The 24,657-nt window shown below is 40.0% G+C and overlaps 1 protein-coding gene across 4 annotated transcripts in view; it reads right to left on the bottom strand.

Annotated features, from left to right (window-relative positions):
* The window catches only part of SH3PXD2B (SH3 and PX domains 2B), a 130,496-nt gene that overhangs the window by 20,488 nt on the left and 85,351 nt on the right, over positions 1 to 24,657 (bottom strand). For 2 of the 4 annotated variants that reach the window (XM_088133677.1, XM_088133675.1), the window contains exons 5-7: positions 19,380 to 19,471; positions 6,795 to 6,820; positions 4,376 to 4,411 (exon numbers count right to left, since the gene is read on the bottom strand). In XM_088133677.1, coding sequence (XP_087989803.1) covers positions 4,376 to 4,411; positions 6,795 to 6,820; positions 19,380 to 19,471 — 154 coding nt within the window. The remainder of the gene's footprint in view (positions 1 to 4,375; positions 4,412 to 6,794; positions 6,821 to 19,379; positions 19,472 to 24,657) is intronic. The other 2 variants (XM_088133678.1, XM_088133676.1) reach the window with 1 other exon arrangement.

The following is a 24,657-nucleotide window of genomic DNA, read 5'->3' as shown; positions in this document are numbered from 1 at the left end:
TCTACCAGAGCCCTGGGAGTTTGAGGGTTCTGCGCAGTATCTTAGCTGTTCCTAGCACTGCACTCTTCTGGACAGAGAGCTCTGAGGTTGTTCCTGGGATCTGCTGCAGCCACTCTCCCAGCTTAGGTGTCACAGCCCCAAGTGCTCCTACCACCACTGGGACCACTTTGGCCTTGACTTTCCACATCCTCTCTAGTTCCTCCTTCAGGCCCTGGTACTTCTCCAGCTTCTCAGACTCCTTCTTCCTGATGTTGCTGTCACTTGGCACCATTACATCTATCACCACCACTGTCTTCTGGTCCTTGTCTACTACTATGATGTCTGGTTGATTGGCCAGTACCTGCCTATCCGTCTGGATCTGGAAGTCCCACAGAATCTTAGCCCATGTTATTCTCCATGACTTCTGTGGAATCTCCCATCTGGACTTGGGAGGGTCTAGCCCATACACTGTGCAGATGTTCCTGTACACAAAGCCAACTGCTTGGTTGTGCCATTCAATGTGTGCTGTTCCTGCCTGCATCTTATACCCTGCAACTATGTGTTGGACTGTCTCTGAGGCCTCTCTGCACAATCTACACCCTGTGGATATAGGTCTGTCCATCCATAGTTCCCTCATATATTTCATATATCCCCTCTCATTAGGTCTATTGTTGTAGCAGCATTTCATCAATTCCAGGTTCTCTTGTCTCGTCCATGTACAGTTTGTTCCAGTAGCCCACTTATCGCCTGATTGTCCTGGTTCCCCAACATCTGGCATGGACCTTGTTAATCCAGGTGATATCCAAGCCAGCATGACTCTTTTAGTATTTGTCACTGTCATATTCAAGGTAGGCAGGTGAAGCATTAGGAGGTCTCTGCCCAAGGACCCGTCCTGGTAAGGTAGGTACCAGCCAGGATTCAAACCCATCTCCCGCATCAAAGGGCGGTGCTTAACCACTACACTATCTATATATATATCATCTCTAATATATGTGTTAGCGAAGATCAAGTTGCCATTTGCCTGTATGAACCAGCCATCACAAATTAATAACAGATTGGATTTTTATATTATTTAATAATGGCTTCCTATTTATTGGGGGCAATTTGCACTTATGGCTGGGGATCACTAAATAATTAGATATGAAACAACAATGTGGTATGTGTGGAATAGCCTTAAAGTGATCTAAAACATGTATGCACATATGTAGAAATGCAGCAACCCACTGAAAGCCATTAACTCACATGGAGCCACAAACAGTAAATATAACCAGAGCCATTTGGGTAGGACTGCAGTGGTTACTAAATTTAATCAAAGAGCTATATGGAAAACAGCATTACTCTACAAACATCTGGGTCAGATACAAGCTGTTTTGTGCAAAATACATTAAACTGAGCTCCAAAGCCCAGTACTAATGCAGAGGAATTAAGACTTGAAGAAACTATATAATCTGACATTTTTTTTAAAAAAAGCACTGGTTGCAAGAACAAAAGTTCAACATTGCATGACTCTGGACAAGTTAAAATAAAGCACCATGACATTTGCAAATGGCTCTGACATAGTAGTTGATAACTTATTTCAGGGAGTAATAAGCACACAGAAGAAAGGAAAGAAGAGAAAAAAAACTAATTTTCATTCTACATTCTTACATTCTTTAATTACATGCATGTAATTAAATTACATGCAAGATGGTCAAATTTAGTCTCAACACAAAGGCTGATGCCTTTTTGGGCTTCTGAGTCAAGGTGTGATTTCCCTAACATTTTCAAATAAAATATGCTTTGGAAACCAAATGAAGGTTTAGGAAAATTATCAATTGCCATAGAACATTTTGAAGAAATTCTCATTGACTTGACTGCATAGAGGCATGTTATTTTAACACACAGTCATTCCTCTACACACCAAAACATGAGGCCGCATTATTTGGTACAAGAGTTTCTGATGACACTTCTGTACAAAAATACATTAATTACTTCTTAATATGCTTATATATCTCTTATTTATGAACATTATCAGGAAAAAGAAGTCCCTTCTCTCAACTGACATCACCATTAAGTGCTGCAGAAGACTTCAATGACACATTTCTAAAGGCAAGATTTTAAATGACCTATTTCTACAGGTAAGATTCTAAATAGTTTTAAATTATTCATGAACAAATCTAAATCATTAACCAAATGGAAATTGACAGATAAAAGGCTCAGGAAACTGAGACCTAACTTTCTTTTCAAAGACAACATGGGGGTGATTTCCGATTCCATTAAACATATTTTGAAGAGGATTTTCACTCCATTAAGTATTTAGTGTTTGCAATAGCTATTTTATATAACAAATTAGTTATAACCTACTGGCCTATACATTTTTTAAAGTGTAGTAATAATCGTTTTAAATTATTTTTTTATGTCTCCTGAAAAGAGAGAATCCTTGTCCAACTTAATTTGCATTTTCTACCTAACAAGTTAATAGAGATGCTTTAGTTAAGATTATAAATCTTGCTCTGAGGGAAAGCAAAATGCCTTCTGTTTCAAAGAGGCAATTATTAAACAACTGATAAAAGAGCCTGCGTTTGATCCCCTCAAAGATGAGCAAATATTGTCCAGTCTTATAACCAACTGCATGGTTAGTTAAAAAACCATTAAAATAATTAAGAGAGTGCTGATTTCTCATCTACAGGCAATCCTGGAAGAATATTACTGTTATCTTGATCGATTTCAAATCAATTCAGAAGTGGTTGCAAGGTTGAGATGGACTGGTCAGCCCAATGGCCAATCTTTGTTTAGGGACAAGAGAGAGTATGACTCATTGATTATTCTTGACCTCTCAATATCTTTAATGTCACTGACCATCATAACCTAATCTTTTGGATCACCCAAGAGATCAAGAAATAAAAGGTGCTGTTTTGCTCTGTTTCTATCTCTCTCACAGGTTTCACATGGCATTCCCTGGAGACAGTCACTCCTTGAAACAGAAGCTATTATATATACCCCTCAATGGGTCTTGCTGTCGCCAATGTCCTTCATTCATGTACATGAATCCACTGGAAGATGACTGCTTTCAGTATGTTGATGACATCTAAATCTATTTCTCTGTAATAGCTTCAGCTAATGGTATAGCTCCCTTGAGTGCCTGTCTGCAGCTGATAATGGGTTGAAGAATAATAAAGTGAAGCTGAATCCAGATAATAAGGAGCTGTTCATTACGAGGTGTCACAATGCCAGGGAGATGCTAGATTTCCCTGTTCTGAACAGATCACACACACTTTGCCCGCCCCCATGAAGGACCAGGAATGCAGTTTAAGGGCACTTCCCATCCGGATTTTCCCTAGTTTTTCACTTAGCAGCAATGGACTTTTTTACTAGCTTCAGCTGTATGCCCCTTCCTGGACGACAGTGATCTTCGGCGTGACTATTGTAATGTAGCTTATGTGGATGGGACTGGCTTTGTTTCTACTCTGGAACCATCAGTGGGTGCAGAACTCCGCTGCCAGGCTGGTCCCTGGAAGAACTCAAAGAGAAGACCTCCACTTGTGCTAAAAGCCTTGCAATAGCCACCACTGCACTTCTGAGTAAAAGCCCAAGACAGTTTGGATCCACGTTGCTAGAGATCTCCTTTCACAGGATCCCCCGTTTACTGAGATGCTCTGAGCAGTTTTGCCTGCAGCTGCTGGGGCACGGCTCATGCTGAGTCAGAGTCAAGCCTTTTCTGTAGCCACAGCTTCTCGGAAGGCGCTTCCTACTGAGTCAAAGAGCATCACCTCTTCATTGGCTTTTTCAAGAGCCATAAGAACAGGCTTTTAAACACTGGTTTTTATTGTTTATAATAACTCAGGTTTAATTTTGACGTTAATTTGATTATTGTAAGCCACCAAGAGACTTCAAAAGACAGTGGCACATTTTAATAATAAAATAAAATAAAATTATGAATAATCAGTGGCAGGCTTATTCAGGTTAAATATATGTAATTCAGTCCTATGATTCGGCATTAGACATTTTCATCATCTATAGGCATTTAAATGAACATATAGAAACAAACAATGGTGATTTATCCAAGTCCAATTTAACCATACTACCCAGATATCCCAAGTTGCTTTCATTAAAAACCCACTATAGAATTTCTTCCCAGATCATCACCAGAGCACTGAGGCCACCACCAGCAAAGCAGAACAGTTGCTACCTAGTTAGCTGAAAACCAGCCAAGTGGGATTTGTTAACTCATCCACAATACCGGAGTGTGGATTTTTTAATTATTATTTTTTAGTCCCACTCTTTACCCAGAAGGAAGCAGTGATCCTATGAAGCCGTGATTGATCAGAATACCCCAGCTACCCAAGAGGAACAGCAAGTGTTGCCCAGCAGAAAGGAAACAAAGTAAGACTCAAGCAGTAAGTTTTGCTGTTACTACCTCTCAGAAGGAAAGAAGCCGTTCTCTGGATAAATCCTGATGAAAGAACAAAAATGATGGAGAATGGCCATGAGGAAGGTGTAAGAATATAAACTCAGAGAAGTGACAGTATTAGGGAGGTTAATCATGTGTCAATTTGGATTTTCAAGTTGAAGGAAGATAACATATCTACCAACAGTAAACTGATTATCAGAGTTATGAATCCTTATCTAGTCAAAAGAAACACCATCTGTATAAGAGCAAAAGGTATCAACTTGCAAAAATCTTGCAGAAGAAGAAAAGAACTGGGGGATAAAGAGAAAAAATATTATTAAATTAATTTTAGGTTTGGGGGTTCCTACAACAGATAGATTATTGATTCTATTTCTTCCCTTGTAATAGTTTGGTACATCAGCTTAAGGAAATGTGAAAGGTAAAGAATCCCTTCTGTTCAGCTCAATTCCTGGTGACTATGTGGACACGTCCAGGTGGTTTTTGTGGGAACAAGAGAAAAGCAGTTGGCCATTAGTTTTTTTTCAGGATTATTTTTTAAATTTCCCAATCTAGACAACAAGTCTGGAATGTCCAGGACATACTTACAGGTCCAATCCTGCTTATTAGGGATATGCAAAACTTAACATTCTCTTCCTCCTCTGAGCCTGCTGATCTGGCAGTTTTCTAGGACTTTATGATGGGCCTCTTTTCAAGTTCAGCCAAGGCCAACAAACTGCTACCACCTGCTGCTCAGGAAAATGAAGAGTGTGCTAGCTGGGGGAGCTGACTGATTTCTCATGGAGACCAGAAAGACATGTACATCTTCTCTAAATCCTGCCCCGTGGCAAAATTAGAATCGTAGGAGAAGATTCTGACAGACTCTACACATCAGAATCATAAATTCTACATGAACTACATGAATACCAGGATAGATATCTGCAAAATCATATGGCATAAGTGGTGTGTTCAGTTAAAACCCAACAACAAAGCACAAGGTGATCCCCTTATATAAATAATATCGTTTAGCACAAAACGCTGATGAAGATCACCGCTGCTTATTAGGAGGGAATCCAAAGCGTTGCTGCTTTCTGCTATGTACAACATAGTTCAACAGTTGAAAAGCAGCCCCTGGCATTGCTTGCAATGCATCTACCTAACATCTTCCTGTGTGATTGATGCATTTATATGGAATATATTTAAGGGGACAGGTCCACTCAGTCATACCACAAAGCTAAATGGTATGTCTGCAATCAGTCTCAATTAACCTATTCTGCCTTCTTCCTGCTGGCATTCTTGACTCAGACAATATCATTTGTTCCAGAAAGAGAATCTGAAGAAGGAGACAACTCTAAGGGAGTAATCGCCCATGTAATTCTCCAAGTATTTGCTGATGCACTGAGCATCACCAAGTTCCAAAATCAAAACAGAAAGGTTTGTGTGTTTGAAAAATGCAAGTGATTACTTGTTTATTGGAGGAAAACCTCAAGGTGAACTTGCTGTGGAAATATTGCTTTGGACTGTATTTATTTGCAGCGATTAACCCAAGCAAAAAAAAGCCCAGTGGGAAAAAAGACCTTGGTTTGTCTTTATCGTGAAACCAAAGAGGAAAAATTAATGCAGAATTAAAACGCTTGCTAAGGAAAGCCTTCTAGAACTACTTTTTAAAACTTCTTTCCTTGCCCACCTCAACTGTGACATCACAGAGAGGCCCAGTACAGTGTGATGCAAGCAAAGGTAGATTCCCCCCACACATATAGAATATATACTGCTCACTTGGCCCCCAGTGGTGTGCTAACAGAGCTGGATCCAATTCAGCAGTGCATTGGCAGCACCCTATATATGCCTCACCAAAGTATAGGGAAACTTCTGTCAGTAGGGCCTGGCATGCCCTTTACTACTGCCAGTAACTCTAGCATCTCCCATGTCCCAAAATCTTTGTTTTGTCAGGTATCACTGGATTATAAAAATTCTGATTCAGAGACAACTGTAGTCGCAAACACACTGAGATGATATTATTCCCATCTTCTCTAATACTATGCTATCTGGTAGGAGACAAAATTGCAGCTTTTCTCTGAACTTAAGACGCTTTTGGAAATCTAGAACAAAAGCCAACAATTTCAAACATCACTTATAAAAAAAAGACAAACAAATCATGAAACCCTCCTCCCCGCCCCCTTTATTTTTGGCACATGCATTTCTGTCTTGTGATAGCCCGCATTCTGAAAGTGCAACAAAACAGAGATAATAGAAAGGCAAAATGCAAAACCAAGTAGCAATTGGGAACAATTCCTTCAGTCTTTCTTAGAGATGGTCCAAGAAAGCACATAGATCAGTCAAACTTTGTAATGGCCAACAGGTGTGGGCAAATTCAAATAACTTTGTAACAGATCAAAAGAGTATGAAAAAAGATAAATATTAAGCAGAAAAGTGCAAGTAATGGCCTTACCAGATCTCTTCTTTCCAATTGGTTCACTGTGGAGAAAAAAATAAATAAATCAGTAAGTCAACGTAACAGCAATTGTCCATATGGCTGAAAGTGGGCCGATTCCAAGTGCTGGGAAATAGGAATTCAGGCTTACCCTGTAGTCCAGCCACTGATCTTTTTAATTACATTATGCAATCAGTTTGCCAACAGGAGATTTAAGGATCTTTCATTTTTTCAAAGAGACTCTTTTGATTTTCTTCTGAAACTGTATGACATAAGAATGCACACAAATCAGCTATCCCATTCCTTCTGCTGCTCCCTAATCATCTTCTATTGCTTGTCTACAAAAGTACAAACCAAATGATAGAGAAAAATAGGGGATGTGTATTTTTCTGGGAGCTGTAGAGTGATGTAGGGAGAATACTTTCCTGGCAACATGAGTTATATGAATTTTAGAGAAATGGCCAATATATGTGTTGACGACAGGCCAAAAAGGATTATGGAAGCAGCACAGAGAAAAAAGGGAGCCACAAGTCAAAACCCCATTCCTATATGGCCATGATATGCTTGGTCATTACTGATCCTCCCTTCCAGAAATATTTAGAACTTGAAGCCTCAAGGTTGACTTCTGGAAAATGTTATCTATCAAATCATTTTTCCATTTGAGGTCAGATAAGTCTATCAGAGATCATGCTAATTTACAGAATGTCTATCCATTGTTTGTGAAAACAAACATGGCCAAAATGAATATACCAGTCCAAATGTGCTTCTTATACACTCTTCTTCCCTGCTCTCCAAGTCACCAAACACAATGTTATTGGCTTTTGAGTTCCACAGCATTCTAATTACAGGATTTCTGTCTGCATTTGTCTCTGATTCACTTTACCTTTCAAAGGAATTAATGCTGTGACATATTGATCAGCTCCTTAGCAGATCAGCACTCAGTACACACATATACAAATATACAAAGGAACTAAAGAGAGAATGTTTTTCTTGGCTTGCTGTTCCCATATAAAAATTCTCTAAGAATCCTTTGGCACACCAGGATTAATTTCTTGAATAATGTTCTTCTCCTGTAACAGTTGACCAAATGGAATGTATAGAGGTCAGTATATATAGATGGACCAATAGAAATGAGTCTAATACAAGGCTTTGTTTTCTAACTTGAAAATTAAGTTTTTAAAACAAATGTTCTAAAATAACATCCAGCTCTATGGAATGCATTTATACCAATACTCCTCACATAGTGTATTTTACTTTATAGCTGCTAGGAATGTTTTTTTACTCCAGGAACCACTTCCTCCGGATGTTGAAAATGGTATCAATTGTATGCTGACTTTGCATAATTATATCTGCACACCTATGTTTAAAACTGCAGGAGATGAGACAGTTAAGATCTTAACAGCTGTCTGCCAACAAACAAGGAACAAGACTGTGTGGCCTGGAGACTGAGAAAAATTAATGCTTATATTGAATATAATGAAAGAGAGACAAGCAATAGAATGTGCAAATTACTGAGCCATTGCATAATTTCTCACACGAGCAAAATTCTGCTTAATATCTTACAAAGAAGAAGGTAGCCATCCCTATGCAGAAAATGGCCAAATGAACGCATGGGTTTTGGAAAAGGCCACAGGGCCCAAGCTAATGTAGGATGGATGGTGAGATTAAGAGAACTAAAAAAGGAGATTTACCTTTGCTTTATTGACTATGGTCAATATTCAGCCACTTGTGGGGAAAAAAAGAATACATGCTAGGGATGGTGGGCTGGGAAGGTAGGAATGTGTTTCTTTGAACATAACCAATTTGCTTTCAATAAAGTACATCATTTGTTGTGCTCTATGGGTGGAAATATGTAATTTGGCAGTTGGACCTTACAGCTCTTCTTTGCTTTGTATATTGGACCAAATACTTCATCTGAGAACTGTGACAGAGCCTAGAGGAGAAGAAATCACAACACACGAAACAAGTGGAGAAGGAGAGGGAGATACAGCAAGCAGGAAAGCTCAAGGGACTTGTACCTAAAAAAAAAAAAAAAAAGCCTAGGCCCAGTTTTGCATCATCCTAGGATGTGATGGACCACACTCCAAATATAGGGACAAGGAGGATTATAACAGCATTCTTTATTATTTCTGTACCTTCAAATCAGTTTTTGACTCCTGATGACTGCCTGGACAAGTCCCTGCAGTTTTCTTGGCAAGGTTTTGTGGAAGTGGCTTACCCTTGCCTCCTTCCTAGGGCTGAGAGAGTGTGTCTGGCCCAAGGTCACCCAGCTGGCTTCGTGCCTGAGGCGGGACTAGATCTCACGGTCTCTAACTGCTACACCAAACTGGCTCTCCATAAGAGCATTAGATTTTGGTTTAGCATACCACTAGCAGTCCATGAGGGCTGCTGCATTTTGACCTAGCTTATTAAAAGTATTAAACGTAATATATCTTTCTCCACTTTCCCTTTGGCTGAGGGGGGGAGGGGAAGGGAGGCAGTTTTTCTTATTTTGCTTCTGGGACTTTCAACAAGATCTCAGGCAAGAGAAGAAACAGCAGTAAGCTTCACACAGCCTGCAGCTTCCTCTCTCCATCTATTGCCCCTCAGCAACTGAAGAAAGCCATGTGTTATATGAGCCTATAAAGACATTGGAGAAAGGCTAAAAGCAGAAGAACACAAATGCACTGCAAGGATTTGGAAGTTTTAAGGCCTGCCTTTCTGTTGTTTCATTTTGTTTGAGGGGAGAAGTAATCATCAGTGAATACTCTCTTCTGTCTGGTTTTCATAAGAAAATAACAAAAGTAGAAAGGTTTTACCAAAATTGGGACAACCTTGAAACGAAACCAACATTTTTCTATCTCATTAGGTTACAAAAAATAGAATGAAAAAAATTTGGCCATAACAAAGCGAAGCTCAAAACAAAAACAGTTTCTCCCTTGCTTCATTATTCTGGCCAAGCTTGGCTAGTGTAACAGGGAACTATCAAGGCTCACACTGAAAATCCTGGTATCAGCTTTGGGCTTCTAGGAACTTCAGGGTGTTTAGAGAACATTTCTCAAAGGGGGAAAAAGTGATTCTTTGTGGCAAAGATGGGAGGAGCATCAGTCCTGAATATGAAACCGGCAACCTACAGAGCGACATCAGGCAAACTTCTCTTATTAAGCAATCTTTTTGTTTTTTGATATAGTCTTAAGAATTAGAAAAATAGAAAATGCAGGACTAGAACAGAAAACTACCTTAGCTATTCTCTTTTTGAGAATATTTCCTCATCATCCCCTGATTTTCTGGATGTGCTCTTGAGCCACCAAACAACTGCAGGAACCCATCTGTTGCTACAGTTATCACTCCAGCCTATATCTAAGCTTCTCTCTCCAAGTTATCACCACTGATAGGAAACACATTTGTCAAATCTGGATCCGTGTGTAGCCCTCATGCACAAGAGAGGTATATCCACAGATCTGGAGGTTCCTGAAGTTTTCAGAAGACAACTACAGATAAGCGAGGAGGGAGTATACTCAGCAGATCCAGGATGTTGCTGGGGGTAAGGAGATTGGATGAGAAGGAGGACTAGATCAGGATGGCTGGATATCTGCTCCCTTTTTCCTTTCAGCTTTGTAACCTGAGCACATGGTCTGCACTTAGAACCTGAGGAAACCTGCATTTGCCCACTTCTTCTTGCACAACACTTCTATTGTACATAGTGAGATATAGAGAATAAATCACTGGTATTCCAACAACTTGGTTTTCAAAGCCACAGAATGACTGCTGAAAAAATTAGTCAGACTGCCCTGTTCATTTGAGCAAATCATAAAGTCACAAGGTCTTCCTGGGGAGATTTCCCATTTATGGTATTTCCCAAGAAATAAGCAATACACGATTTACAAGAAGTCAAATGAGCAGGGCAAAGAAAATGAAGATAATGTGGATTGTTTCTTTTGTTCTTGAGATAAGACATTCAGCCTATGTATGAATCTAGGCTTGAGATGACTCATTCTTTGAAGGCTGCGCTCTTCATATGTAATCCCAATTTAAATAAATGAATGTTGTAATAACCCCCTTCTCTACAAGCACTCTTTGCACAGCTTCTGGATCAGTTCTTCACCTGGCCTCCTTCCCTTGCCCTGTATTGGCTTGTTTTGAGGACTAAGTCAAAGAGTTCTTCTGGCTCCACACCAGTTTATCTGATACAGAACAGAGTTGGATCTTGTCCTTCCTCCTTTTATTTTTTGGTGTTGGACCTCTGGCAGTTTTTCCACTGGCTTTGCTTTTCTTCATGAATCTCCCAGCTCTTACTGGTCAGCTGGAGAGAGCTAATTGGTTATTTTCAGCATGCTGAACCTGACAAAAGTGAAGATGACTGGCTGCAAATGGTGTGTTGAAGCCTAGTAAAAACTGCCTATTGCCTCTGATGAGGTGACATTCAAATATAGACAATAAGGAATAAATAAAATGGTGTCCTGGAGAACTAGACCTTAAATTCTTAGTGAACAGCAAAAGAGAAATTAATATAAAGGCACAGTTTACAAGATTTGAAATGCTTCCTCCTGAGTAGAAAATCCACTCGTGCATGGCTCAAAGATACAAGTGAAGAATTCTGAGAAGCAGGATGGCAGACAGAAGGATTTAAAAGATTTTATTGCTCCAGGACCTGCATCAGGCTTCACTAGGTCTTTGCAATGGGGGGAAGGTTGTCGACACAGTGATAGGTGCCCAACTTTGGAGGGTCCTGGATGAAGCGGATTATCCAATCCATGAAGACAATCTTACTTCTGATTTACAGGTTAAGTCCTCACATGTTGAAATTAAATAAAACTTCCCCTCTGAAGAACTGTGTCTTGAGCTCTCAACATATAACAAAATAGAAATTAATATAAATGCAGAGTTAACAAGTGTTTTAGGGTTAGATGGCACAGCTCTTCATTTCTGTCAAGATCCTCATTTAGAGGATGCCTATCTCCCCCTGACAGATGTGAATGAAATGATTCTGGGCCAGGCAAAGGCAGAATAGAACTGCACGTGAATTTTTAATCCCATTTAGAAAAGACTGAGTTAAGATGAGGAAGAAGCAACCCAATCCATGGCATATTAGATCTGCAACCCAAATATTGTTTTGTTTCTCATCTCTTCTCTATTTGACTTGTAAATTGTTTAGATAAAAATGATCTTTTTTATATAGTTTGCAAGTTTGTTGCTTTCTTTGTGGTTCTGTGAGTGACTTCCCAGGGGGAGGGAGGAAGCGCTCATACAGGTATCCGCTCACTTCATATCATTAAGAACTTCCAGGCAAGGCAGTTTAGTTGTGCACTTGCCCTGATTTATTCATGGAATTTCATGGGCAGTGGAAAAGATCCTCCATTTGAAACTTTCCTCTACTTTCTCATCACTTTTTCCTTGTAATTAAAGTATATTAAGGAAAAATGGTACAACGCAGAACGCCTTTTGATTAACAGAGCAGGACACGTTCCATTTGGAAACACCCGCTGACTCCATCTCACTGGCTTTTCAGAATAGTGTGAGGTTGATACAGACAAAATCATATTTGGCTTCTTTCCTCTGGAGCTAAGAAATTTTGAGATGCTCCACAGTTAATTTCCCACATCTTGGCTCCCAGTGAATGACAACCCCAACTTCTTTTCTATCCTTCCAACTAAACATCTGTCAGACAAAATTGCTTGATTTCACTTTTGAGTTGGATTCTGGCTGGGAAGGTCCTATGGAGTGTCCAAGGCACATCTTGGCTTGGTTATCTGGAAAGAGTTTGTACTGGTTGATCCTGAGGAAGTATACAAGGTTCTTGTTGCTGTTCACTCTGCCACCTGTATTCTGGACCCATGCTGCTTCTGGTTGGTTAAGGCCTCCCAGGAAGTGGCACATGGTTGGGTCCAAGCAGTGGTTAATGCCTCTTTGCAAGAAAGAGTAGCTTCACTTGCCTTGAAGGAGGTGGTGGTACACCCTTTCTCAAGAGGCCATCCATGGACCAAACAGTTGTGGACAATTTTAGTCCAATCTCCAACCTTTCCTTTTTAGGGAAGGTTGTAGAGAGAGTGGTAGGTGCCCAACTGGAGGGTCCTGGATGAAGTCGATTATTTTCAGTCAAGGTTCATGCTGGGTTATAGCACTGAGACTATCCTATCCAACCAGATGGGATAAGCAGAAACCCTCATGGCCACATACCCAGATACCTGCAATGGTCACAACTTATGGATGACCTTTGGAGGGCTTGGGATGGGGCTGGTGTGTCCATCCTGGCCCTCATGGATTCCTTGGTGGCTTTCAATATCATTGACTGTTTTGCAGTGGTTCTCTTCTTTCCTCCAAGGCCAGTTCCAGTCGGTGTTGGTTGGGGGTGGGGGAATGAAGTCTAGCCCTAGGCTTATCTTATGTGAGGTGCCTCAGGTTTTCTCACCTCTCCTATTTAATATCTAAATGAAGTTGCAGCATGGAATGTGGTATAATCAATATGCGGATAATACTCAGTAATACACCTCCACCTCAGGTCAGGCAGATGATACCATTCAGTCCAGCACTGCATGCTCTAAGGGCCTGGATGGGGAGGAACTGGCTGTGACCCAACCCTAGCAAGGCAGAAGGAATTTTTGCCTCCCCCCGAGGGTCCAGTGAGTTGTCACCTTTGACTCTTGATGGGGTAGCACTCCCCCAGACAGTTGATGTGTGATTTAGAGGTACTCCTGACTTGCAGATCCTGCTTGAGAAGCAGATGGCAGTCATGGCTAGCAGGGCCTTTGTATAAATTCACCTTATGAATCAATTGTGCCCATTTCTAGACTGAGAACCCTTGCTCACAGTCACTCATGCCTTAGTTACTTCCTGACTGGATTACTGCAATGTGCCTTACATGGGGCTGCCCTTCAAGACTATCTGGAAGCTACAACTGATCTAGAATGCAGTGCCACCTGTAGTTCTCGGTGCCCCACATTTTGCCCATGCTACCCAGCTATTGCACAAGCTGCACTGGCTTCCAGTCTCTTTCCAGGGACAATTCAAAGTGCTGGTTATCACTTTGAAAGCCTTGAATGATATGTGGCCAGGTTATTTGTGGAATGGCCCTGAGGGTATCTGTTCATCATATTCATAGGGTAGTCATCTGTTCATAGGGTAGTCATGCTTCAGGTCTCTTCCCTGAAATGCTGTCATCTAGTGGGAACTTTGAGACAAGTACAGCAAATTGTTGATTCTTAAGTAATTAATAGGAAGTAAAGCTTTTGGGTATTTTTATGAGTTTAAACACTGGGGTTACATTCTGAACTTCCATTCCAAAGAGCCCTTCTGCTGGGTAAACAAAGTGCAAGCATTATGTTCCATAGGCCTCCTACTCAGTGATCCTGAATATCTGTAGATAAGGCACCAAAAGACTATATAAGGAGCAAAAAATGTTTGTGAGGCATATACCATCACAGCTCTGTTTCCCACTCAAAAAGGATGCAGTTGCAGATAAAAATCCCCATCTTCCGCTCCCTGCTATACGGTACAAATCAAAGCACACTATATTTATAGCATTCCTTTTAAGAGGAATGGTTCTGCCCTTTCTAGTGTTGCTAGGCATAGATTATTATGATATATGGATGCCTGCAAGACATGTTCCTGGAATGAACAAGAAGCCAGCAAGGAGACTAATCTGTTCTGTCTGTTACTTCTCTCTGGCTGAGCAGAGCAGATTGTTTTAATCACCACTTAGCACTTGCGCAATGAAAGCTCCGGGCTGTCAGCTGAGGACTCTTAGCAACTGAATGAATCCTTTGACTCAGCAACCTCTTTGTGTCCTGGTGGGTGCAATCTCTGTTTTTTAATATGAGAGGAAAAGCCTCTTTTAAACAAAGGAAAGAGAAACTAAGTGCATAGAATCATAGAGCTGGGAGGGGCTATTAAGTCCATCTCCCTGTTCAGTGCAGGGATCCAAACTGAGGCATCACAGAAAGGTGTCTGTTTACCCTCTGCTTGAAGACATCAATGAAGGGGAGCCTACCATCTCTCAGAGCAATTGGTTCCACTGTCCAGCTGCTTTGTTAGGAAGTCCCCTCCCCCCCATAAGATTCAATTGACACCTACCTTCCTGTAATTTAAATGCATTATTCTATGCTTGGCACTCTGGGACAAGAAAGATCAGCTCTCTCTGCAGTGCCCTGATACTTTTACAAACACATCCAACAGTTCTACTGCTTTCTTAAAGAGTGAATGGTCACACTGGTGCCTAGGAAGCTAGAACATACAGATAGTCCTCAGGTTATGATGGCAATTGGGACTGGGATTGCCATTGCTAAGTGATGCGGTCATAAAGCATGACATCACGTGACCTCATTGCTTAGTGACAACGATCCTGGCAGTTTGCTGTTGTAACCCCAAGATGCACAGGAGTCCCAGGTACAAGCATGGGGGTACTGTGGGGGAGGAATGCTGTGGGGGAGGCCCTGGGAGGGCCAGCACTGGCCATGCGTAAGTTGGGGGAGGCTGGGATAGGGCTTGGGAGGCCTGGTACAGGCTGCATGCAAGTACAGGAAGGCCGAGGGATGGAGGGCATGGTTGGGCCAGGGGAACTTACCAGAGCAACTTGCGACCTTCTCTGACAGCTTCCCCATTGACTTTGTTCATGGGAAGCTGGCAGGGAAGGTCAAAAATGGTGATTACCGCAGGATACTGCAACTGTTGTAAATGTAAGCTGGTTGCCAAGCACTTGAATTGTGATCATGTGATCTCGGTGCAAAAGATTGGATTTGACTAATTATGTGCCATCAAGTTGTTGTCAACTCTTACTGATCATACAGATTTTCTCCATGATGATCTGTCCCCAAACTGGTCTTTCAGGTCTTCCAATGGTGCACTCAATGCCACTGTAATTGGATCTATCCACCTTGATGCTGGTCACCCTCTTCTTTCCTTCCAGCTTTCCCAGCATTAGAGCTTCTCCAGAGAGTTAAGTCTTCACATAAGGGATCTGAAGTAGGATAATTTGAGCCTGGTCATTTGTGCCTCAAGTGAGAACTCTAGGTTGATTTGTTCAATGATCCAGTCTTCTCCAACACCAAAGCTCAAAAGCATCAATACTCTTCCCATCCTGCTTCTTCAAAGTCCATCTTTCACTTCCATAAAGAGTCCCAGGGAATATCATGGCTTGCACGATTCTGATCTTTGTAGGTGTAGACATGGCATTTGGGTAACTTTTCCAAGGCCTTCATGGCTGTTCTAACAAGTGTTTGTCTGTGGTGTGTTTCTTGACTACTTGTTCCTTTATTGTTGATGGCTGATCCTGTTGATGGCAGAAGCTATCTACTACTTCAGTACCTTCACTGTCAGTTCTAAGGCTGATTGTTCTACCTATTGTCATTAGTTTGGTCTTTATATTTAATCATAGCCCCATTTTTTTCACTGTGCTCCTTGACTTTTATTACTACAGCTTGCAGATCCTTTGCATTTTTGGCTACCAGCGTAGTCTCATTAGCATGACACAGGTTATTGATGTTTCTAATAGCCCCCAAACCAACATTATAACACACATAGGCCAAATGGCATCAGAGAACAGAGTAGAAAATGAATTCAGCAAAGATCAAAGATTCAGTCTACAAAAGATGTGGATTCACAAATACTAGAAATCAAAAAATGAATGCCATGGGCTGAAGCAAACAGGCATTTACCTGCATAGAGAGTTCTATAATTCTACAGGTAGAAAAATGTGGCTCAGCCCAGTTCTATGGCAAGGAAGGGAGGAAGGGTCAGCCCACTCAAGGTCCTCTCTTACAGCAACAAAACTGATTCTCAGAGAACATAAAGACTGAGCAGCTATGAAACAATTCCTTTCCATTATCTCACTTCTCCTTTGGTGAGACAGAAAACTATGGATATAACCTAAAAGCACCCATACAGGTGCCTCTATACTATTCAAGAAGCCATGCACTCAAGTCTGTTTTTCTCTTTCTGTCACTAGCTGATGAACTGATGGAAGCAAAGCAAGCTAAAGGGAAAAAACAGTAGACAAAGGAAGGCAACATAGACAACATAGTTAATAGGCTCTGGGTTCTTGAACCAACTGAATCAAATGGCTGAGATAAGAAAGTTGGGCAAGCAAACAATATGAAAAAGTTCAAAGGAGGGAGAAATATAAAGCTTGCAGAGATAGATGCAGAAAGAAAATCTATCCAGTTGAAAACTATTCTTTGTAAACCACATGGGCATTGAAAGGCTCCATGCTCAGATACAGAGAATAAAATATCTTCTAATCTCTCCAATAAAGTATTTCTCAATGTCAATTTGCACAATATCTTTGCATAACTGCACATTCCACAGAGATGATGGCTAATGGGTTATATTTATGCTCAGAATGGTTAACAAAACGGCTTCTAGCCACAGGCAACTCATAGTCACAAGGCACATGTTGCATCAGGCAAGGACAGAGATGGATTGCAAATGTCCTTGTTTTGCACGGAAAACACAAGCATGTGTTTGCTGTTTGTCAATATAAGTTACTCAAGAAATTGGCAACAGGAAAATGGCTTTTGCTCTTGGGTCTTCTTGACATAAAACCATTGTATACAATCAGGCATTGTATTTTCCTATTGCAGAAGTTATATAACTCACTGATATGTACACATTTTCATTAAAAGAAAAGAGAAGGAAATTCCATGAAGACTCATTGTCATTGGTACAGTATGAAGCACCCATGAACGGCAGGTTTAAGTGAGATGCTAAAGTGACATAAAGAGTAAGTGAGGAAACAAGAAATTGGGGTTTTACTTCTAAGCGTGACATGGTTGAGACACAGGGCACAAGAACTGGCGGGATAAATAATGTACTATCCTTTCCTGTTGCGAAACTAAAGAAGAATGTCTCTGAGGTAGTGATTCAGATCCTGTTAGTGGCAGTGATAAACTCACAAAGAAATATAAATTAATTGTAGGACTGCTTTGTGAGAAAACAGACTTAATATAAGAATGCAAACTTACGATATGCTCCACAGCCACTCTACTGAATAAATTTTGACAGATGTGAAGTGACAGAGGAAGATACCAGCAAATGAAATTGACAGCTTCAAACACAATCTCTCCTTTCCATTGTCTGTTTACTACACCCTATTCTCCTTCATCACTGTGTATTATGGTTGGGAAAAGGTCAGATTAACATCTACAAAGGTTATCTATTAAGCTTAGTTGTGATGGGGTATTTACAGTTTTTGACAGATCAGACAAAATACAGCAACTCAGGTCTTAAAACCATTCCAATTTTCCCCCTTTGTTCTTAGCATTACGAGAATATAATGATATCAGACCTACAGTTCTCCCCTCCTTCCTGTGTTTGCCTTCAAAAGAGGATGGAATGTAGCAAATTACCTAATGGCTATACAATTCCAAGGTTAATTATCTCTCTGCTAGCAATAGTATTCCTTCTCCTAATATGTCAGTGTACATATTCTAAAATGCAGTTGCTACTAAATTCCCCAAAGAGTTAATCAAAGGTTTCAGTTAAGACTTAGCGAGCCCTTTCCCGCAGTAGCAAAACTTGGCTCTTCTTGCCTTTTCAGTTTCTCTTCTCCCTTGAGATAGCTGCATAGGAGAGATCCTATTCTGTCTCATCCTCCTTTCATAGTGATCCCTATACTAATTCCTCTTTGGGGATCTTAAATCCCCTTGGAACCTGCATTTCTTCATCAGCTACAGACTGTAAGAAAGAGTTGAGTGAAAGCTGGAGGAAGGGAGAGGATTAAAAAATGGCTGCCAAGCAAAGATTAATTCCATCTTTGCTTGGCAGCCATTTTTTAATCCTCTCCCTTCCTCCAACTTTCACTCAACTCTTTCTTGCCAGTGACAGGTATTTTCCCCACCTCCAAAATAAATTATAAGGACACTCATGGTTTGGGAGTGCTCCTTGATCCCAGCTGTTCCTGGATTTGCAAGTGACAGCTGTGGCACAATGACAGCTAGTGCACCAACTGTGATGCTTCCTGAACTGTTCAGAGTTAGAGATAGTTATTCACACCTTGAATACAACCCATTTTGATTACTGCAATGTGCTGTAATTGGGTCTGACCTTGAGAATGTCTGGAATTTGCAGTTGATATAAAATGTGGCATCCAGGTTCTTGAACAATGCAGGGCATATCATATGATTCCTTTATGAAAGATTTGTGTTGGCTACCAGTAGCCTACTAACTCAATTAAAAAATGGTGGTAACTGACTTTTAAAGCCCTAAATGGCCTAGTATCTGATTATCTCTGGGACCATCGATCCTCTAGTGAATCTACTCTCTTGAAGATACCTCTGCTACCAAAAATATCATATACAAGAAGTTCTCACACACTGTTATCTTTATGAAGCTGATATATAACTTTTTGTGTGCAATGAACAGATTTCAGAAATATAATTGTTTTGGTAAAAATTAGGCTTTGGGTTTACCTGAGCTAGTTATTGCTAATTTATCTTAAATTATTGTATTTATTATTTTTAATAAAATGTAGTTTATTTGAAGATGTCTATTTTCTATGTACAATGGATAGGTGTGACATTTATTTTAAAATTTGATTTTTCACTGATGTTTCTGTGCATGCTCTCACGCCTTCTCTCAATTCACACACACACACACCCATGAAACTATATAATGTATTTACAACCAACTTACTCTTTAGGAGGATTTAAGTCCTCTGGCCTTGTCTCAAAAAACTGAAGGACCTCATCACACTGAGAGATGTATGGTGGCAGCTGGATCAGAGCCTGAAAAACAAACATACCTGCAATTTATACAAACATTGTATTTAATCAAAATAGTGAGCAGCTGGAAATGCATCAAAGGCTGGCTGCTGTCTTTTTTAGACATGAATGTAGGGACACTTTAATGAAATAAAGATAGCAAGGACTGAATTTCCACTGCCTGGTAAGAGATGGAGGTTTAAAGACAGGGAAAGGCTTATTGGCTGAATAGAATAAATAAGACTAGAACAGAGCTGGGGAGAACTGAGGAGAAAGCCAAAAAGAAATGTCTGTTACATATAAAGCAGAAACAATGGTTTGAAAAAATGGTGATTGAGAATTATAGGTTCAAAGTTGAACTATGGGTTCAACTGTGGGTCTTGGGTCCTAAGATCTAGACAGCTCTGACATACATTTGAGTTGTTGGGCAAGTTATTTATCTTTTAGTTCACCAGTTTGCCCATCTGTTAAGACTGATCATTAACATTGCCTACCACGTTGTGAGTAAATGCCCATGACATTTTTACAAAATTACAGTTTTAAAGAGGTTAAAGATCTTGATCTACAGGTAATATTTAGCCTTTCCATGATGTTCAGGAATACATTTTGTACTGTTACAAAATACAGTAATGTTCCAAATACTTTTATATACATCATTATCCAGAGACCTCATTAACCTCTTTTACAGGTTGCTTTAATTGTCAACAGAATTCTGCAGATGAGTGATTAGGACAGAGGATGAGAGAAAGTGTTTTGTTTAAAGGCATATAGAGAAATAATGGCAAGATCAACCCACTTTGCCATCTGCAGTCGCAAAAAAAAAAAAAAAAAAAATCTGCCACTTTGTGTCTTGTTTACTTCAACATTCTTGGAAACATGCTATGTAAAGCATGGCTTATTGCTTAATATAATGTGTAAAGTCAGTTAAGTCAACAAACCACAGCTTAATATAAAGCCATCGTCTGCAGTGTGAATAACTATTTGCTGAAGGCATAGAGAGAGACTTACATCTTCTCAGGCTTTGAAAATGCCATAAACATTCACTGAGAATGTTACTGAAACAGAGAATCCAGTAAGTAAAATGAAGACCCAAAGTTTAATTTTAGTTTTAACTGACTGTGCTATCTTCATTTTCTCAAATATCAATATTTTCTTCAACTTTCATGGATCTACTTCAAATGACTGAAGTACTTCTAACTATAAAGTTGGAACTCTCCAGAACTCCGATGTAGAAAGTGAAAATTCTGCCAAATTCTGCCTCTTCATTTGTTTTCTTCCCTAAAAATTAAATCTAGCTTTTAAAATGTCACATTATGGTCATAGGTCTGAGTCAATAAGCTCATATCATCACTTTGAACATTAATTTTCCCACCAGCCAGTATTCTAAAAATTTACATAGAAGAAAAAGGGTAACAAAAGGGCACATATTCTATGTGAATCAAAGATGCTAGGATGAAAACAGAAGTAGCCCCTCTGGGAAGTTGGAAACATTTTTATTTGGCTACTGCTCAGGGAACTCCACTCCTCTCCACTGGAAGGAACCAGAATAAATTTTGCATAAATTATACAACTTTTATGTAGTGCTGGTATAAGAGGCAACCTGGAAAATAAGGGTTATCTAGATGCATTTCTTGTTTTCTGTTACTCATAAGGAAGGGTACATCATGACTGACTACAGAGGCAGGTTTTCTCAGTATCAACTTAACCAGCCAGCAAGTAAGCAGTAACTAATACACTCTGGTTCCCCACCAAATTATTTTCTTTCAGCATTGACAGCATTCTCTATCAACACAGCAGACCTAGGAATGTAACAAAATCTGGAAATCCTTTGTTTTGTCAGCCTTTGGGGTAGACCAAATAAGGAAACAGACTCACAGGAAGACTAGAACTATAGTTAATTGAGATAGGCTATAGTAATAGAATCTTGCAAGCCTGATTGTGCTTTACCTCCCCTCCCTTTTATATCCCAGTGTTAATCTTAACAAATATTTGAGAAGTAGGGTCCTCAAATATTGAAAATATTTGAGATAGGCCCATATTATATTGAAAAATGAAGTCAAGACAGTATTTCATATGAAGCTTCCCTCTGCATAAATTATATACACTGAATAAAAGGGAAAGATAAGGTCTACATGGACATTTCTTGGCCTCAGTACAAGAATAGTATGTCATTGTGTTCTTCAGTGACTCCACCCCACCCCCAGTCTAGTCTACAGCCATGAGATTTGCCAGTGGCCTTCTACCCAAGTACTAACCACATCCAGATCTGCTTAGCTTTTTGGATCAGCCAATATCAACTTGGAGGTAAAACTGATTTTCATGTAGGTTCTCCCACCCAATGGTCAACAGTGCTTCATAAGCCTCTCAGTTCTGAGGATGCCTGACTTTTCTATTAATGGCCAAATCTCCTGTTCCCTGTGCAATGGTTATCTCCACTTGGGCTTTTGGACTATGATACTAACTTATTGGAAGAATCTATCATTTATTTTCATGAAAATATTCCAGGATTATCTTTGGAAATGATACTTCTTCCTTTTTTTCCCCAGGAAAGCATAAAAGAGAAGTGATAGTTGCTTATACAGCTTGTCAAAAGGACGTGGTTAGTCTTAATTCTTGCGATATTCAGCAACATTTGCTAAATATCCACAACCACAGCAATTTCCATGTTTTGTTTTGTTTTTGCTTATATGGAAAGATTTCCCCCCTGCCTCTCACGGGAAAACCACTGAACCAAGGCTGCTACTATTGCTGAAGTGGTACTCATACTGTGACAAACTGGGATTGCTTACATACAGGCTTCATAGCATTTCTACAACCCAATCTCCCTGGTTACCAAATACATAAATGCCAGTAGTGAGAAGGCAAGGCAAAGTTTATCCTTTATTGTGTGAGAATCACTAACTAAAAGAAGAATGCTAGAGTGGCTATATAACAATTATAACATCAATGATGCTAAATTGATTTGGTATATTTAACACTAAGAATTGGGATAGTTCTTTGGAGGCTGATTCAGTTTGGCCTACTATTGTCTCTTCTGTGCATTTTTCCCAAAGAAACAAATATTATAGTAACATATTAAATAAAATGCAATTTACTTCGGACTGCAAAAGCAAATTATGGAGTAAACCAAACATACAAAGGATGCAAATGATAAAAAAGACCAGAATGATTTCTTCCTGTGGTTTGTAAATGATACTTCTGTTGATGAAACCTGAAACCGAGTTGAATTTTCTGCAGTTATATCGCACTGTGGACTCATGTTCAGTTTGGAATCAACTATTACTTCAAGATCTTTTTCAAAAATACCATTACCAAATCAAGAATCTCCCATCCAATAGCTGTGTGTTTTATTTTTATTTTGCAAATCAAGAACTTTGCATTTGTCCTCATTAAATTTCTTTTTTTTTTTTTCCAGCCCATTTCTCTAACCCAGTGTTTCTCAACCTTGGCAACTTTTAAGATGTCTGGACTTCAACTCCCAGAATTCCCTAGCCAGCATGGGGGCTGGAGAATTCTGGGAGTTGAAGTCCAGACATCTTAAAGTTGCCAAGGTTGAGAAACACTGCCTAACCCATCAAGGTTTTTTAAAATTCTATTTCTGTTTCCTAAGGGATTAGCAAATCCATTTAATTTTGTGTCATCTGCAAAACTATAAGCATCCCTTCCACTTTCTCATCCAGATCATTAATAAAAAATATTAAATAGTTGAGAACTCAGGATTGCACCTTGAGGCACCACATTAGGTACATAATAAGGAGCAGTGAAGTATGATTTTCAAGCCAGCTATATATTCACTTAATAGTTATGCCAACCAGCCCATACAAAATCAGTTTGTGAATCAGTATCCCATAAGGTATTTCATCAAAGGCTTTGCTGAAGTCAACATACATTATGTGAATAGCATTAGCACAATCTATCAAAGATACCCAATCAATAAATGAGATAAGGCTAGTCTGGAAAGATTTGTTCTGACTGCAGGTAAATACTGCATTGTTTTGAGGACACTTACAATCTGATCTCTTTATGATCTGCTCTACAGTCCTTCCAGATATTGATGTCAGACTTGACAGATCTGTACTTTGCTGATTCTCCCTTTGTTCCCTTTTTGAAAAAAGGAATACCACTTGTCTTCCTCCAGTCATCTGGCACTTCATCAGCACGCCAGGATTTCTCAAAGCTAATACATAAGAGTTTAGCTAGACCACCAGCTAGTTTCTTCAGTATCTAAAGTTGCAATTCACCTGATCCTAAAGATTTGTTTTTTCAAAGTAAAGAAGTATTCCCTGAGCAGATTTCTATCACGCTCAAACTTCTATCTTGCCCCTTCATCCTGTTGTTCACAATTTCCTGGTAGAACAGTTTTTTGTGGAAAGAGAGATAAAGTTGTGTAGCTCTGCTTTTTCTTTGCTATACAGACCCTTTTCCATTAGTTTTGAAAACATGTGAAGCAGCCCTTTTAGTCTTAAATAGTTCATCTGACATCAACTCATCTTGATCTTTTATTTTCCCGACCTTCACTCTACAGTTCTAGCTTAGCACCCTGTACTCTTCTTTCCCCTTCATGGATCACTGCCTTGTCGTAGCGAAGGGGCTTGTGTAACTCAGTGAAGCCATGAGCTATACCATGCAGGGCCACCCAAGACGGACAGGTCATGACAGAGAGTTCTGACAAAATGTGGTCCACTGGAGAAGGAAATGGCAACCCACTCCAGTATCCTTGCCAAGAAAACCCCATGGACAATGTCAAAAAGCTAAAAGATATGACGCCAGAAGATGAGCCCCTCAGGTTGGAAGGTGTCCAATATGCTACTGGGGAAGAGCGGAGGGCAATTCCAAGTAGCTCCAGAAAGAGTGAAGCGGCTGGGCCAAAGCCGAAAGGACGTTCAGCTGTGGATGTATCTGGAAGCGAAAAGAAGGTCCGATGCTGTAAAGAACAATATTGTCTAGGTACCTGGAATATAAGATCTATGAACCAAGGCAAGCTGGATGTGGTCAAAGATGAGATGACAAGATTGAACATCGACATCTTGGGAATCAGCAAATTGAAATGGACGGGGATGGGTGAATTTAATTCAGGTGACCATTATATCTACTACTGTAGGCAAGAAACCCTTAGAAGAAATGGAGTAGCACTCATAGTCAATAAGAGAGTGGGAAAGGCAGTAATGGGGTACAACCTCCAAAACGACAGAATGATCTCAGTGAGAATC

This window comes from Python bivittatus, unplaced genomic scaffold, assembly GCF_059951505.1.
Source record: "Python bivittatus isolate LINGU-HERP-01145 unplaced genomic scaffold, Pbiv_v1 ctg000080_np1212, whole genome shotgun sequence".
Lineage (NCBI taxonomy): Eukaryota > Metazoa > Chordata > Lepidosauria > Squamata > Pythonidae > Python > Python bivittatus.
This window is presented reverse-complemented; position numbering and strand designations above follow the sequence as displayed.